Here is an 18,912-nt window from a genome sequence, read left to right on the forward strand (position 1 = left end):
TTGATCTAATGAAGACCAAAGTTACTTTGTTGCTGAGGTAATTTCAGAAAAAAATAAAATTTATATGTACCTGACATAACCTAGTTAAAAATATTTCAGAAGAGGGCCTAGAAGGATCAGTAAAGAGTTGAGGCACCAAATGAACTGTCATTTCTAAAACACGTAACAAGCCTAATGCAAGATCAAAGCAAGTTGCACATATTTTCAGTTGCCGTGAATCAATAAATACTCGCTCAGGTCTGTTGGAAGCATTTTGAATCTGAAAAAAAAAATATATATATAAACAAATAAAATAGCAAAGTAAATAAGCATATTTCAGAAGAAAATACTAATCACAATTATTTCGATTAAAACTATTAAGAATAAAGAAGTAAATATACTTAAGAACAATTTTCCAATAGAGTACCCTATTACTTCAATGACTGTTACAATGAACTCTATTTTCTATTCAAATGTCATTTTTATGATCATTAGAACGACCAAACATTCATGTGATATAGCATCTAAACTCAAGTTTCTTCTTAAGAAAATCACTTTTAAAAATAGTTAATGATAATAATAGAGTAAAGTTTTTTCAAATTTGCGATTTTCATGCCATTTTATCTGTCATTTACTTTCACACTCCACCACTGGTTATGTGTCTTTTTTTGTCTATTTTCCCAACCTAATATTTGCTGAAGGTATGTTTATAAACGAGATTAAGATTGGTTCAAGTGATTAGGAATTTGAAGGAAATATACATATAAAGATGAAGAATACATGGCTGGTAACTTCTAAGTCTTCATGCACAATGTGAAATGCAAACTAAACTACTTAACCGCATTTTCCCAACTATTTTCTGCATTTTTAACTGTATTACTTACATTTTTAAGTGACATTAGTAAGACTTTCGACATATTGTTAAAGCTAAGAGCTTCAAATTTGTTCACATCTTTAGCATTATAATCCTCTGTATAAAAGACTAGAAAATTGGTTAATAAGATATATATATATATATATATATATTAGTAATAAATTAAGTTTTCAAAAATTTAAAATATGAAAAAAATTTCTAACCACAAAAAAAATTCAACATTTCTAGTTTTGTTGTAAACATATATATCTGACAAAATGACTCTCAAACTGTATTTAATACAGTTTCTAAAATACTTGCAGCTAAAAATAGTAAATTTAACAATGGCATAATATGCAGTATAATCTTCCCTGAAACTGCATGCAAATTAACAAAAAGATTATTTTAACAAACAAAATATAAAAAAGATGAATAATTTATAATTTTTTATATCACAAAAATATTTATTTTACTTTAAATAACATTTATTCACAAATAAATTCGATTCACATAAATAAATCCTATTTATAAAGCTAATTGTCTCTTAACAACAAAGATGGAGATAAAAGATGATTTAAGAAGTTACGAGTTTTATTTCATAGAATTAAAATTTAATTTTTCAGTTGTCTCTTAGATGTACATAATTTTATAGTCATCTAAAAACTGCATAGTTTTCTAGTAATTTTTAAACAAAAAAACTTGGTTAAAAATAATTTTCATAAACACCTTTCTGGTAAACAAACTTTAAATGTTCTTTTAAATCATAACTAATAATAATTCATAATTAATATTCATGAGTCATGAAAGTGAAGAAAAAAAGATTTACAATAAAAATTTTAAGCATCACACTAACTTCTTGAAGCATTCCAATAAACTCTGAGAAAGCCCAGTTGAGCTGATTTAAGACACTGCTCATAAAACTAGCAGCTGATTCAGGATTTTCTAATAGCCATTGACTCGCATGTTCTAGAAAAACAGGTGAGGGACACGGAGCTAGAAAACAAAATGGAATGCATTGATAATACAGTAAACCTTTTTTAAAAATAAAATTAAGCACACACAGAGAAAAAAAGCTTTTCTTTATTCAAACTTAATTGTTATTGAGAAAGTGATAAGTCAAATTATAAGTGATCAATTTGAGATCAGCTTTCTAAAATGTAAAAATTTCTTTTATTTGTTTCAAAAACAAGTTTTTTCTTTCAAATTTATAGTTCAGTATGTAAATAATGAAACTGAAAATTTTTGAATTAAAATTTACATCATGCAAATGATGTCTAAAGTAGGATTATGTGGAAATACATCATTTTGATTAAATTATCAAAAATAGTGTTGAACCTATAGTGAAAATGATAAAATCAGCTGAAATATATCAAACTGAATTAAAGGCATAGTGATCATATTAATAATAACTACATTGAACTAACTTTGAATTAACAAATTAGATTTATTATCAAATTTCCTGTATTTTTAAATTCTAAATTTATATATTATTTTTTAAATTAAATAAAGAAAATATAAATTATTTCAAAGTAATTATATAGAAATAAAAATATTGATACCATATAAGACATTACACAACACTAATTTAGAGTTTATTTTTAAAAAATTCAAGATTTGTTTCATAATTCGAAAGAAATGAGCAATTAGAGAAATTTATATCTTGTACAATTATTTTGTAGAATTGTTCAAACAATTTATACAATGATGAGTAAAATTCAAAACTATAGTCCAATAAAAATAAAACTCATTAATTTAAACAATTTTTCATAAACTACTTATTTACACTTGCTAAAATGTAATTAAGCATAAAAACCAAGATGTATTTAACACCAGAAAAATTATAACCAGGATTAATAACCATTAAATGAACAGAGATAAAATAGGAAGAATAAATTTAATATTATATAGAAGAAGAAAATAATCACTTTATCAGTTTATTCAATATTGCCAAATAAATTAAATTTTAACTAAGTAATAAATCTTAATCAACTTAAAACTAAATAATGAAGAAGGTTGATGTTCAAGAAAATGGAGTTAAAGCTCAAAATCAATTTATTTTTTAATGCCCATAACACATTCAATGGTGGGTTATTCATACACAAAATTGTAATTAAATGCAGTATGACGGCATTTTTGTATAAAGATCAAATTATAACAATAAAAAANCACTTCATCAGTTTATTCAATATTGCCAAATAAATTAAATTTTAACTAAGTAATAAATCTTAATCAACTTAAAACTAAATAATGAAGAATCAATTTATTTTTTAATGCCTATAACACATTCAATGGTGGGTTATTCACACACAAAATTGTAATTAAATGCAGTATGACGTTTGAAATATATTTCATGCATTTTTGTATAAAGATCAAATTATAACAATAAAAAAACACTACTTTGGGATATTGTTGGAAATGCCTCAGGTAATGGAATAGATTTGCAGCTCATCTTCTTAGCCAGATGTGGTGAAACTGAATAACGAAAGGCAAATCCACACCCCTGGAACATGAATTTAAAATAATGATACAATGCATCAGTGTTACAAATGTTATGCTTAATCGTCAGCTAAGCGAAAAGGACAAAAAATGGCAATTTTAAATTACAAAAATACACAATATAAGATGGATAGCGATATTGCCTTTTTTCTTAAAATATAAGTAATGTTGAAAATTCTTTTCATAAAAAAATTTTAAATATTACATACAGATATTTTTGAGAACATCTTGATAGAAACAAACTATATTTTTAACATATTCTTTAAATATAAATTTAATTAAAGTAACAACAAAATTTAAACACAATACATTTTGAAAGATGAGATGCATATTTGGAGAGCTTATTGGAAAAGGTGCTACAATGCACAGTAGCTTTTGTCGTCCTTGATAACACTCATAAAAAATATTAAGCTCATTTAGTACATTATAAATGTTATCAAAGTATAATTTATGATGTTATAAAACGATAACACACATCATAAAAAAGTATTTAAAATGGAAGATTCCCTCCATATATTTTTGAGAACATCTTGATTAAGACTATTACATATTTAAAATTGTATCCTTTAAATATAGATTTATTTAAAGTATTTACAAAATGTAAATATAATACATTATTGAAAGATGAGATGCATATTTGGAGAGCCTAATAGAAAAAGCTGCTACAGAGAACAATAGCTTTTCCCCCGCTTGTTTTTCAAATATAAAGGGTTAGGATTGCAAGAAGGAAATAAGGTGAAATGATGTTGTCTTCACTTTTCGGCATCAGTGGCAGAAATAAATAAAATTTCTTCCATTTTGCCTGCAGAAAAATGTATTACCCGCAAAACAATGTTGCAATAGCAGATGATTAGTAATGGTGATTTAGAAACTTGTCATAACAGTGAACTTTTTGTAACATGCCATACTCATTATATTGAGTTTTTACTGTGTATTTTAATTGGAATAAACCATGCAATAACCATAATTTTAACCATAAATTTTTACTAAAATAGTTACAAAATATTAATATATTTTTGAAATTATGATATGTGTAGCAGAAGAAGGTACTGAGCGATAATAAATTTAAGAATTATTTAGAAATTGAGAATAAAAGAATTATTTAGTGAATTTAAAGATTTCATTTTTAATTAATTTTAAAATAAAAAGTATGTAAAACAGATATTATTTTTAAAAATTTTTCGGAAGATTCTTCTAAAAATCAAATATTTATGGTAGTAATTTAAAAGAATAAAGGAATCTATCCAATATATGTTATGAGATTATCTATTAATATAGGAACAAACCATGTTTTAAATAAATGTTTTCTAAATATAATTGCATTTAAAGTAGTTTAAAATAACATAATATATTATTAACAAAATGTATTATTAAAATGATAAAATGTATAATTGAATAGTTTATGGGAAGAAGGTTCTGAGTGGTAGTGAATTTGAGAATGTCAGCTTTAGGAAGAAAAAAAATGCATTTTTTTCCCATTTAAAAAACATATGTTTTACAACTAACCTTAACAAGTTTTTCACTGAGCTATTTCAATTGTGATTTGAATCATTTATGAATTGAATAAATGGATATAGTTTAAATGAATAAGTTATCATTCAGCAATACCTTCCATAACCTTATCAGAATCCAGTTTGATTGTGCCCATGCCCTGTTTTCATAAGGTTGCAGGAGAGCTTTAGTCATTATGAGACGACTGTAGAGAGAAACAACAAAGAATATTAATAGACAACATTTAGGTTCAGCTATGACTCATTTTTTTGTTTCACAAATTTCTCAGTGAAACATAAAAAATCTATCTTAAGGTTTTCCTGACTATACTACATTAGTATACACTAATATAGTATATACTATAGTATACTAATATAGTATATATACTAATATAGTATAGTCAAGAAAACCTTAAGATAGATTTTTTTTGTTTCACAAACTTCTCAGTGAAATATAAAAAATCTATCTTAAGGTTTTCCTGAATATACCATATTAGTATATACTAATATAGTATATACTAATATAGTATAATCAGGAAAACCTTAAGATAGAATTATTTTGTTTCACAAATTTCTCAAGGAAACATAAAAAATCTATCTTAAGGTTATCTTGACTATACTATATTAGTATATACTAATATAGTATATATACTAATATAGTATATATACTAATATAGTATAGCCAGGAAAACCTTAAGATATTTTTTTGTTTCACAAACTTCTCAGTGAAACATAAAAAATCTATCTTAAGGTTTTCCTGACTATACTATATTAGTATATACTGAATTTATACTAATAAAATTCAGAATAATATAGATAAACTGTTTGTTCAAATGAAAATAATTGCATTTTAAAGAAGAGAACTAGTTTAATATTTTTTTTTAAAAAAAGGCAAACTTTACTAATTATTGAAAAGATTTATTTTAAACATGAGATATAATAAGAAGAAGATATTAATGAGATACTAATGAATAAAAACCATACCTTTCAGAATCCATGCTTTCCAGAGCCTGTAAAGTGGCAGGATAACAAACGTAGGATGCTAATGCCTGAACCAAGCTATCCTTCAATTCTGTGTATGAATCAAACAACAAATAAAAATGAGTAAAAACAAATTATAAAACCAAATTAAATTCCATTAGTCTTCATTTGTGCATTTACCTGCATTAACTACCCGTTCATCTGCAAAATGGTGAGCTAAGAAAGACCCGTACTTTATTAAAAGTTCATGATGTCCTGCAAATGCTGCAAAAAGAAAAAGAATAAAATTTCAAAACAAAGAAATGAATAAAAAACTAAATCCCTTTTACGTTCATCAGGAAAATATCAAAATATATCTAATTTTTTTTTTGTATCTTAGCAAAATATTATGCAGATCAAGAAATACTTCTGAATAAAAAGTGTTAGGGCTTGTGCAACAATGCTTATTCACTACATTACAAACACATTATATATTCACAATGTAACCGGCTTCAAATAATCAGTAAGTCATAAATAATTACATAAATACTTTTATATAACTTGAAATGACTTGAGAATGCTTCAGCTGTAGAGGATGTATAAAAGTAACAGGGTGCATAGCCAAATTATTCAACAAAAAATAAACACTTTTCAAGCACTCTAATAATATTTTTAAGCACTTTAAAAGAATATCATAATTAGGCAGGGTTGGAAAGTTTTTGACAATTGACGGTTTTATCTGGTTGTAACAGTCATGACAAAAAAAATTCGTTTGGCATTGTTTTTGACAGTTGGCAAAAATTTTAATCATGTAAATCGAATGGTATTTTCATAAGCTACCGTCTGACGGTGCACCGAAATAAATTGGGGATCAAGGTTGAAAAAAGTCNGTAACCGGCTTCAAATAATCAGTAAGTCATAAATAATTACATAAATACTTTTATATAACTTGAAATGACTTGAGAATGCTTCAGCTGTAGAGGATGTATAAAAGTAACAGGGTGCATAGCCAAATTATTCAACAAAAAATAAACACTTTTCAAGCACTCTAATAATATTTTTAAGCACTTTAAAAGAATATCATAATTAGGCAGGGTTGGAAAGTTTTTGACAATTGACGGTTTTATCTGGTTTTAACAGTCATGACAAAAAAAATTCTTTTGGCATTGTTTTTGACAGTTGTCAAAAATTTTAATCATGTAAATCGAATGGTATTTTCATAAGCTACCGTCTGACGGTGCACCAAAATAGATTGGGATTGAATTAATTGTGAAAAGGTTGAATAGAACTATGTGAACAGTGTCTTTCTGCATGTTTCGTAGTGAAAATCAACATGGTAAAGGAAAAATCTCAATTTGGAAAAGGGAAAATTAAGCACTTTTTAAAAACACTCAATGAAAAAAGCACCTTTAAGGGCTTTTAAAAAACGAAAATAAGCACCTTTAAGCACTTTTTAAAAACGCTAGGCACCCTGAGTAATAATAAAAATATTAGAAAGAATAAATGACAAAGAAAAAATGACAATATTTGATGATAATTTAATTTTACCCAAAAAAATTAAAATTCACCTGGTAGACTGTCAGCAGGAGCAGCAGGGGGGAAAAAGTTTCGAAGAGCATGGCAACATTTAATACAAGCTTCAACATAGAAATCAGGTACAAAGGAAAAGAGGACACCTGTTTCAGATGCTTGAGATAAAGTTCGAAGCAATATTTGCAACAACCAATAGACATCGGCTTGCCGATCCTAAAAAAATTTAACAATTATACATTAAACTTTTATAAAATTACAATAGCTGAAGTGAAAACATAGTTATATCGTTATAAATAAAATAAAAAGGGATAATTTGCTTCTCTGGGTGTTTTACCACTATTTTTCTGAATTGAATACAAGTTAGATTTTTTCCAAGCAAACAAATGAGCTTTAATTTATATAAAGATTAGTAATCATATTTTATAAAAGTATTTAAAATGATAGCTTTAAATCTAATTACAGGAATAAATAAATAAACCCGCTTATACATATAAAGGAAAAATATAATTTTGCTTCTGAATAACAAAAAAAAAAATAACTAAGGGCTTTTTCCACATCTTGAAAACAAAATGTGCAACAAAAAATAACGAATCACTAAAAAAGCAAAAAATTTTTAGTAGTTCTAAAATAATTCCATAGAAGAGAAAAGAAATCCTTTCTATGGACTTTATTTCTGAGGAACTTAAGTACATAAAAAATTATGATGTGCACATAAGTAGGATTTCTTTTTCTGGGCTGAAGAATATGTAACCAAAAAATAAAGAAAATATAAAAAAGCAACCAAAAGTTATAAACATATCTGTTTCATTGCTATTAAGAAGCCACCTGAGCCAAAACAAACTGATGAAAATCCTTCAACTCACCAATGAACAAAAAAAAAAAAAATTTCATTTCAGTTAAAGTTTCTTAAATGATTATTACCCAAATCTTTTTGATTTATGCACCATTAACATACTAATTCATTGTCTTGACGCTATTGCAAGAGAATTAATCTATAGAATCAAAACAGCTACATGAGTATAGGATTTATACATTACCAATTCTTCATATACCGTATCATCATAATAATAATTACTGACCTCCCTACCATGCTTGATAAGAAAGACTGTGTGCCTGACTTCCTCAGACAATTGTCCCTGGAAATCATCAATAAAATCCCTCCAAACGACATCAAAATATTCTCTGATGGCAGTAAAATGGATAGACAGACTGGCAGTGGGGTATTTATTGAAACACCTCGAGAGAACTACACTCTTCATCAACGAAACCCCGATTTTTGCTCCGTCTTTCGAAGCGAACTAATTGCAATCGACAGCGGACTAGAGAAAATCTTGAGTGAAGGGCACCTTGGAAATACTTGGATACTATCTGACAGCTGTAGTTCATTTCAACACCTCAAAAATTGGGCCCTCATTGGAGATAAAACCAGTTTTTCGATCTTACAAAAAGTAAAGCTTATTTCCCAGAAGCATGAGGTCCACTTTCAATGGATCCCGTCCCACGTCAATATCCACGGCAACGAGTTGGCTGNGCATCCACCTACTCACTATTGGTATAAAGCAAAAAGACCAGGACTCTCCCTATCTCTTCCTGGTGACAGGCAAACCAACACTTGCTTTTCCCGACTGACCAGTGGTTACCTGAAAAGTCACACATTTCCTGCTAATCAAAAGATCTTTCCTCTTTGCCCTAAATGCCAACAAATCCAGGCATCACCTGAGCACATCTTGAACTGTTTAGGGCTGGACTGGAACGACATTCATTCCTCTCCCATTCTGGTTTCGGATTTTCTTAATGTCAACGGATTTATTGATCTGGTCTGACCCCGTCAGACCAGATGGGAATTAGCAACAACAACAACAACAATAATTACTGAAGTTCCTTCAGTTGTTGTCCAATCAGTTTATTCTTTATTAAATAATTCTTAAAATGTCCTTTTTATTTAAATCTCGTTTCTTGCTTTTCTCATTTTAACTTACACAGAAGTGTGTATCACATTTATAAACTGCATAATTAATATTTTTTATGTTTATTTTTTATAAAATATATTTAAGATTGCTTTGTCACTTAATCCATTTTAAATTTAAGTAAAATCTACCCATAAGATTTCATTCTAGAAATACATTTTCGGAAATATGATGTGATTAAATAAATATAAAGAATGCATTTTAAAGATTCATACTGGAAAATAAACTAATCTAAAATTAGCATTGAGTTTAAAAACATAAGCTCACATATTTGTTGATAGGAGACACTACAATAAAAATATTCCCTGTAAAATATAGTAATGATAACAGTCAAATTATTTTTCATAATAATTACTATTGTATAAACTTACAGCTGAATAAACAACAGATGTTATCCATGCTTGGTGACGACCTTGTTCAACTAATTCTTCAAGGAATACATTTTTAGCAAGATTCAATTCTTGTTCGACATCTCCTTTCTGGACTTGAAGTCGCTTTTCAATTTCTTTCAGTGAATGTCTGTATTCATGCATAGTATCACGAAAAGCACACATCTTTACACACAAAAATAAATAAAATTAAAAAAATAGAAAAATATAAATATTTTAAATTTATACTGAATTGCTCCTGAAATATAGAACATTGAAGCAATAAAATTTTACAGAATTACAATTACTACTATGAAGGAATAAAAAATTATAGTTTGGATAGGTTGTTTAATAATAGTTAATTATTTTTTTAATCTATTCAAGAACAGCAACTGAATAAAGTTTTTATAAAAAATGAGAATATAAACTGGCAATAGCGGTAAAAAATCAAGCTAATTTACTTTAAGCTACAATGAAACTATGTTAAATAGATTTTTAAAATAACATATTAATTTTGCTTTTAAGTTTCATAAAGTTGTTTAAAAAAAGCATATAATACAATTCTCAACATTGATTCCACAAACTTTTACTTATAATTATTAATCATCTTCAATCAAGCCTCTCATTGCGAGAAGAAAATTTAAAAAAATATTTTTATATAAGTAGATGATAGGTGATTAACTTTTTGAACAACCATATATAATAGTCTCTACTTTATGTCATTGTAGTTAATGTTATCAACTGCTTATTGTTATCAAAATCACTCAATTCTGATTTCTTCAATTATTTTGTTTGATAAAATTATCACTTTCTGCAATCATTACATAGTATAATGTACCTAATCAGTATTTCTATTTATTTTTTCAAAATCTTTTAATTTACTTTAATTTTTTCTGTGTATTCAAAAAAAAACTTTTTTTTCTTTCTAACCCTAATATTTGAAGTTCTGATAATGCTCTATTTAAAAGGAAATTTGGAGCCCCACTGTTATAAATAATTTATAAAGCTTTAAAAAGAGGGATAAGTAAAATTTAGAGAAACCTTTTCAAGTTGACGATGAGCAGCAATGTGATACAGTCGAATTATACCATCTAGAAGCTCAATAAGTGTCCCAAAATTATCCTTATCACCAGCATGTCGCAAATGTTGAGCTTTTGCTTTATCAGATTTAATAAGTCTTCCTAAAAAAGAAATAAATAATTATACTTAAATAGTTCAATGATAAAAGTACTTTCATAAATATACAATGAATATTCATAAGCACATGAAAATAAAGTGGTCAAGAAAACAGTTTTTTCAGATAAACAAAATAAGACATTTCTTAAAAAAACATAAGCAAGTTCATTAAAATATCTGAAAGTGCATGCACAGTGCAGGTGCATATAGTATCTAAAAAGAAAAGCATTATTGTATTCTTTTCTCTACATTCTGCAAGTTTAAAAATCTTCCCTCAAGAAGTCTAATTTAGACCTAACAAGAACATAAAAAACCGTATAAAACAAGAACCATATATTGAAATATTTAAAGAATAAAATAATTTTGTCTTCTTTTCTTCCAAATTGGCAAAAACAAACAAGGTAACAAGTGAGCAAACGATAGAATTTATTTAAGAGTTTGCATGATAATATTATCCGTTGGTCTCTGAATTTATCCTCAATTTTTCAATCCGATGCAGCTTATGGCCTAAATAAATTTCTGGTAAAACAGATGAAGCCTCAAATTCTTCAAGGCTACATTCAAGTTTTGAACAATTTAAACTATATTGCTGAAAAATTGTAATTAATTTAACTTGAAACTTCAGTTTTTATAATTAAGTTTTTAAAAATTTTCAAAGGGAATGAAATTTCCGCAAACAACCATATACTTTTTTTCCTAACAATTTCAATAAAAACAAATTTTTAAGTCTATGAAAGCATTTATCTTTTAAATCTAAATTATGAACAAGTGGTTACATAATTATACACATTACTGGTTTACATAGGTTTTTCTAACATTAAACTAACTATTACTTGATTAAAAACGCTTCATAAGTATACAAATTCGAAATAAATAGTCAATATGTTTCAAGTGCTCAAAATTACTCATTTTTATAAAATGCTGTTCTGTGAAAGTAAACTTTAATAATAAAATAAAGTGATATTAAAATGAAGAAATTGATTAACACATTGATTGCTGTATGTGTTTACAATGAAATCTACTTCAGGCCACGAGTACTGGTGTATGAAGCATATTCTTCTAAGTACTCCCACCAATATTTTAATAATGCAAGTCTCTGGTGGTCACAGGAATAACATCTTGCTCCGTTTGTTTCCTTGGTATTATGTTTGTTCATTTGTGTCTGTTGCTTCGCATCTGTTTAGCATCTCACTACTTTACACAATCAGTTTGAATTTTTGCAGAGTAAAGAGGTGTTTACCTTAATTTGTAGAAATTTCAAAAAGAAAAATGGAAAACTTATTTCTTACTGAGTCAAATAGCAGTGAACAAAAAAGCTTTTAAAAGGCTCGCAATAACTTTCTTAATAAAAAAATTTTATATTTTTTTTATAACAATTCAATAGTTTTGTTACTTCCTGTGAAATATCCTTTCAAATACATATTAATATCCTTTGCAAGTAGTCAATTCAATGTCATCTTAATAAGGGTGACGCCGCCCGATCAGAAACTTTGCTTTCACCCCAACAGGGGTGATGTGGCAGTCAACATCTTAAAGGAAATCAATTCATGCTCTTACCCACTGATTCAGAGTCTAAAGAAGCTTTCTCTTTGCTTATTTCTTGCAGAACAACATCCTGGTAGACTCTCATCAAGTGCGATTGAAGACCACCAATACGCTGGACTTCTGTGTAGGTTATAGAATTATCATAAAAAGAACTGCCTGGTACGCTAAGACCTGGAAATAACACGCATTTTAATAAATGAAATTTCTGGTACATGCATTGTTGCCATCATGGACTGGAAAATTTTCAGTTAATTTTAAGCAAACTATAGTTCAATTAAAAAAATATTCATCTACATACACACAGAGAATTTCAGGAATCTTTAATTATCAATAATTTATAAAAACTAAATAACAAAGATAACTATAAATTGAATGTGATATTTCCTGTTAGTGATTGATTAAATGAACTTCAATATAAAATTTATAATTAAAAAGTCATAGTTTTAAATAGTGCAATATTATATACATTGAGGTAGCTGAATATATTTAATATATAAGGAATCTCAGGCGTTTTTTATAATCAGAAAAAGAAAACAATTTTTTTTAAAAAACAAGAAAAGAAAAAGAAAACAATATTGCACTAATAATGAAGTCCAAAATTTAAAGAATGAATGAATATTTACCATTTGTAGTTCATAAATACGGACTCGGTAGTAATTTTTTATTGTGTTTATATTATAGTATAGATAGTAGTATATAATATATTTTTAAATAACATATAAGTTAAGTTTCACTATGAGAAAAATTAATACTTTACGGTAGGTCATGAATCATATGTTTTCCGATATAAACAAATTAAACTACATTTTTGAACTAATTTAAAAATATAAAACTTCCCGAAATTTTTTTCGATTAAAAAAGGATAAAAGATTCAAACTAACTAATTTAAAAACGCATTTTCTATCATAAGCTAATTGAAATATAATCATATTAAAACTCTTATGTAAATAATATGCTAAATAAAAAATCTATTTTACATACTTAATACTAAGGAAATTTCTAAAGCTCACAAAAACCAAAAGCATTTTTTATTAAACCAGATGACCAGAGAAATTTTAAAAAATTCCACAAATTTTATATTAGGAAGCAATGGCTGAAGTATGAACTATTCAATCAAATGTATTTTTTATAACAATATTAAATGCCACAAATATACAAAATTTATAATAAAAAAATTAAAAACAGGCCTTAGCTTGGCTAGATTTATATTTTAATAGTTTTCAATATATCACATCTTTTTTTTTATTGCTGAAGAAGTACTATCAATAATTTCAAATAATACCATTTAGATCTATTCCAGATGCAGAAACGCAGATGCGGAGGAGCGAGATGAGACGATGGAAGAAAGCCAGTGCCACTGGCAACGGGCATAGGTGAACAACTGGGACCTAAAAATTTAAACTGGTATATAAAATTTTCTGCTAAAAATAACTGACAGTTGTTAGTTGGAAAAAATGAAATGTTAGCATTTTGAAAAGGAAGGTCAAGTTTCACATAACATAATTACTCGAGCCCCTCCAGAATTTTCCTTCAAAAACTCCCTCAGCTTTGCTAAGAAGATACAACGACTGCACTGGCCCTGCAAAATAAATATTTCAAGTTGTACTCACAATAGGCTCAATAAATATTTAAATTCTTACTTTACAATTACAACTTTGCATACTTCAACATCCTAGCCCTGGTAATAAGATAAATAAGCTCTTAATCTTGAGTGATTGGTAAATGTTTTTCTAATAATATTATTCTAAGTAAAAACTATTAGTTCTTACTTGACTATTAATTTCTGTATTTCATTAAGTAACTTTGAAGGTAGCATAAAATTATATGTTTTATTGACACTTCAAAATATTTTTTATCTCAAATATGTATATTTAAAACTGGGCAAACAAAAGAGTAGCTTCAATAATAGTTAATCAGTCAACATGAAAATAAGTTATTTCAAAATTGTTTACTCTGTCAAAATTCATGAAATTTTTTGAAAAATATTACCAACAGTTTCTTTTAAGAATTATATATATCAACTTTACCTTTATATATATATTAACTGTAAATATTTTGGAAAAATTCCACTTTCTATAAATAAATAAAAAATTATTTTTCAATATACTTTGATAAAGATTCCTAGAGTTGAAAGATATTTTATTTGACAATCATTGGAAACAGGAACTTCTTACAAATGCAGTCCTGTTCTCAAAAGAGACTATCGATTTTGAATTATTAAATGTTTTAAATAATTTTTCATAATTGCTATATCATTACAAATTGTTTGATGGCTAAAATAAGTTCATTTAACTTTTAAAATAAAAACAATTAACTGAAAAAGACTTTTCAGTAACATTTACTGAAACAAAACATCTATGTTTTAACACTCTAAAATATCATTATTTGTTTAAAGTAACTATTTTATAAAAATAAATTAATAAGTTTACAATAAGTAAGCATAAAGTACATTAAAAAGTACTAATTTTTTACTAATAAATAGCATAATAACTAGAAATATCTTACTTGATACACATTAGAAGCATCAAAGAGTTCTAACAAAATTTCTAATTGCACAAGCTCAACCTCTAAAAAAGAAAAGTTATTATATAATAAACTAAACAAAATAATAAAATATATTTGTTCAACTAAAAATACCCTAAGAATCAATGGAATCCAGATGGTGCTTAAAATTCTTAAAAGTTGCTTTTTCAATACCAATATTTATAACAATTTAATTTATACATTGATAATAATTTTAAAAATTATGACTTTACAATGAGCTAAAAAGTAAATAAAGGATAATTCATAATCATTTTATAATGCAATTTATATGAGGGACATTATGAAAGGAAACTTTATCATAATTTTATCAAGTAAACTTCATTACAATAATTGTAAGCTTAACATTTCACTCCAAGTTGTTCAAAAATGCATGCATGAAGTGTTTACATTTTTTCATCTGTTTTATCATGAATCATAGAGTTATCCTGCAACAACAAATGAATTAAAAATTGGGACTAGTAATTGCAATGATTTAAGAATAGATAATAACTCTTCTTCCTTCATTGCTCATATGTCATGTATAAATATTTGTGATCAATATGTCTCATCTGCTTTTTATTTTATCAACACGCAATTTTGATAATCTAAAATAAAGGTTCTTTACACAAAAGAGAAAATCGAATTTTATGTGAGAAAAAATATAAGGAAAAAGCTTTAATAAAATTGTTTTATTGCTCAATAAAGTGCTGCTCTTGTCATCAACACTGTTAGTGATAAGTCTTAAAAGTTGAATAATTTCTATGTGAGAAAGAATATAAGGAAAAAGCTTTAATAAAAATGTGTTATTGCTCAATAAGTGTTGCTCTTGTCATCAACACTGTTAGTGATAAGTCTTAACTGTTGAATAATTTCTATGTCAGAAAGAATATAAGGAAAAAGCTTTAATAAAATTGTTTTATTGCTCAATAAAGTGTTGCTCTTGTCATCAACACTGTTAGTGATAAGTCTTAACTGTAGAATAATTTCTATGTCAGAAATAATATAAGGAAAAAACTTTAATAAAATTGTTTTATTGCTCAATAAAGTGTTGCTCTTGTCATCAACACTGTTAGTGATAAGTCTTAAATGTTGAATAATTTCTATAATCAGATGCAAGTTCAAGCTTTTTTCCTTTCATTTTAAATAGAAAAAAATTAAAAAGTGAACCTATTTTGAAATATTTTCTAAAGCATAATTAATCTTCATAGCTCTTAATTTTAGCGGGATGCTGCAAGTTATCACGGCATCAGCAAATTAATTTCTTCTTTTGAAATGAAAAGATTTTATTTCTTTATTGTCATTTGTAAGTTCATCCATTTTATAAATATCTTTTTATCCCAATTTCTGCATTGGGTCTAATGTAAATATTTATGCATTGAATTTATTTTAAAACATTAACTCTTCTTTTATAACCACTCTCAACTTATATTTTTTAATCAAATGTGTAAAACTGAAAACGAAGGACACAAAGGAAAAACAATACTTGATTATATATAGGCTTTTAAGGTATAGGGATTTATTTAAATATCATTTCATAAAATTTAAATAATTTTAAACTACATAAAGGTTTTGTGAATAATTTTTAAACATTTTATATTTGAAAATTTTGATTTATATCTATGTTAAATTAAGCTAAATTCTTATAATTCCTTGGGATTACNCTTGTCATCAACACTGTTAGTGATAAGTCTTAAATGTTGAATAATTTCTATAATCAGATGCAAGTTCAAGCTTTTTTCCTTTCATTTTAAATAGAAAAAAATTAAAAAGTGAACCTATTTTGAAATATTTTCTAAAGCATAATTAATCTTCATAGCTCTTAATTTTAGCGGGATGCTGCAAGTTATCACGGCATCAGCAAATTAATTTCTTCTTTTGAAATGAAAAGATTTTATTTCTTTATTGTCATTTGTAAGTTCATCCATTTTATAAATATCTTTTTATCCTAATTTCTGCATTGGGTCTAATGTAAATATTTATGCATTTAATTTATTTTAAAACATTAACCCTTTTTTTATAACCACTCTAAACTTTTTTTTTCATCAAAAGTATAAAACTGAAAACATAGGACAAAAAGGAAAAACAATATTTGATTATATATCGGCTTTTGCAGTATAGGGATTTATTTAAATATCATTTTATAAAATTTAAATAATTTTAAACTACATAAAAGTTTTGTGAATAATTTTTAAATATTTTATAATTGAAAATTTTGATTTATATCTATGTTAAATTAAGCTGAATTCTTATAATTATAATATCATTCCTTGGGATTACAGACAAATTTAGGTTTATGAAGACAGCGTATGAAATTAACTCCCATGCTACCAGGTATGTAAACAAATTAATATAAAAGGAACTTCCTCAAGTACTTTTGTAAAGCTAGAATATTTTCAAAAGTGAATTAAGTTTCTTAAAAAATAGTTACCTTTTACAACTAATTTCAGGTGAGTGCAAGATTTTTGATAACAGGCTTTTCTAAATAGTTCATCATCACTCATCTAGTAAGATTCCAAAAGTAAAAAACATAAATAAAAATATAAAACTTTAAAAACAAATACAAGTTACATACAAATTTTTTTATTTACATCTTGTTTAAAATCCAGCCACACTTCAGGTACAACTTCTGCCAATCCAACTTTGTCTAAAGGCTTTACTTCTAATAGTACAGGGAATTTAATTTTATCAAACTTAAAAAAAAATTAAGAAGAATATGTTCTCATATCATTTAGAATTTTATTTCAACAAAAAATAAACAAATAAATGTATTAAATCAGGGAAGAGGAAGAAAAAAAAATTCAGTGACTTTCCCAGATTTATTTTATCAAACTTCCCTGATTTTTGTAACCGTTGGCATAAATTTTATTATTAATTTTTCAGTTATGCCTCATTCTTGCATAGAATTTTTTTTGAAAAACTCACATATTCGATGTTTGAGTTGAAAGCAAAGAACTATTTTTATCTAAAACAATTATAACAAAACAAATAAAGGAAAATAAATTATTATACATTTAGGTACTTCAAACTCAAATTAATTCAGCTTCCCAGACATTAGGCATTTTAAATAAATTTCCCGATATTTTTGGAGTTATTTCATCAAAAATTCCTGATTTTTGTAACCAGAAATCAGAATCAGAAGAATCAGAAATTTTACAACTAATTTTTCAGTTATGCCTTATTTTTACGTAAAGAAAAACACTTATACTCATTTTTAGAGTTGAAAGTAAAGAATTTTTTTTATTTAAAATAATTATCACCGATAATTGAAAATAAATAAGACCGATAATTAAAAATAAATATTGAACTTACTTTTAGGTAATTCAAACTCAATTTTATTCATTTCCCGAGACATTTTTTGATACTTTAATTAAATTTCCTGACATTTTCCTTTATTTCCAGATTGATAAAATTCCTTCATCCATAAAGCAAGCATTTTGACGTCCATTAATTCTCTTTCTTAACTTGATGAGGAAGCTTAATTGGAGATTTTATATTTTCAATGAATTTTTAGCGTAGTTGACACTTCTAAGTGACAATTTATCAAAATCCAAATTATAAAAAATAGATTACAAGATACAGAAAAATTTTTTTAAAAAAAACAACTAATATTTTTATATAAAAAGGATATAATACATTCTGTAACAGGTAATGTTTAGTTGGGGTGTGTTGTAGGAGAGCAAGTGTTAAAGCTAAATATTTCTTTTGTTCATGAAACTCTGGAGTAGCAGGTGCAAATCGATAACCAGTCAATAAAGCAACAACAATGAATTCTAAGCATTGATAAAGTTCATGAGGCTGAAAAAAACAAGAAGATTAATAAACAGCTAATCTTTCATTAAAATTTATTAGAATAAAATTAATTAAATGAAAGATTATAATAAATGAAAAACAAGGACAGAAATTTAAAAAAAACAAAGCACGACATTTTACTTAAAAACTGATTTATCAACAATTTCAAAAGAAATTCCTTTTATTTGTAGAATGTAATAAGCAAGATTAAATGAGTTTGCAGCATTTACATA

At 26.2% G+C, this 18,912-nt stretch overlaps 1 protein-coding gene across 3 annotated transcripts in view; it reads right to left on the reverse strand.

Annotated features, from left to right (window-relative positions):
• The window catches only part of LOC107449668 (E3 ubiquitin-protein ligase RNF123), a 42,779-nt gene that overhangs the window by 12,177 nt on the left and 11,690 nt on the right, over positions 1–18,912 (reverse strand). For 2 of the 3 annotated variants that reach the window (XM_043048972.2, XM_043048973.2), the window contains exons 12-27: positions 18,519–18,685; positions 17,479–17,581; positions 17,319–17,391; positions 14,873–14,934; positions 13,866–13,946; positions 13,650–13,755; positions 12,380–12,538; positions 10,688–10,827; positions 9,650–9,832; positions 7,347–7,524; positions 5,980–6,063; positions 5,803–5,890; positions 4,937–5,024; positions 3,230–3,332; positions 1,686–1,825; positions 71–259 (exon numbers count right to left, since the gene is read on the reverse strand). In XM_043048972.2, coding sequence (XP_042904906.1) covers positions 71–259; positions 1,686–1,825; positions 3,230–3,332; positions 4,937–5,024; positions 5,803–5,890; positions 5,980–6,063; positions 7,347–7,524; positions 9,650–9,832; positions 10,688–10,827; positions 12,380–12,538; positions 13,650–13,755; positions 13,866–13,946; positions 14,873–14,934; positions 17,319–17,391; positions 17,479–17,581; positions 18,519–18,685 — 1,944 coding nt within the window. The remainder of the gene's footprint in view (positions 1–70; positions 260–1,685; positions 1,826–3,229; positions 3,333–4,936; positions 5,025–5,802; positions 5,891–5,979; positions 6,064–7,346; positions 7,525–9,649; positions 9,833–10,687; positions 10,828–12,379; positions 12,539–13,649; positions 13,756–13,865; positions 13,947–14,872; positions 14,935–17,318; positions 17,392–17,478; positions 17,582–18,518; positions 18,686–18,912) is intronic. The other variant, XM_043048974.2, reaches the window with a different exon arrangement.

The sequence above is a fragment of the Parasteatoda tepidariorum genome, chromosome 4 (genome assembly GCF_043381705.1).
Source record: "Parasteatoda tepidariorum isolate YZ-2023 chromosome 4, CAS_Ptep_4.0, whole genome shotgun sequence".
NCBI lineage: Eukaryota > Metazoa > Arthropoda > Arachnida > Araneae > Theridiidae > Parasteatoda > Parasteatoda tepidariorum.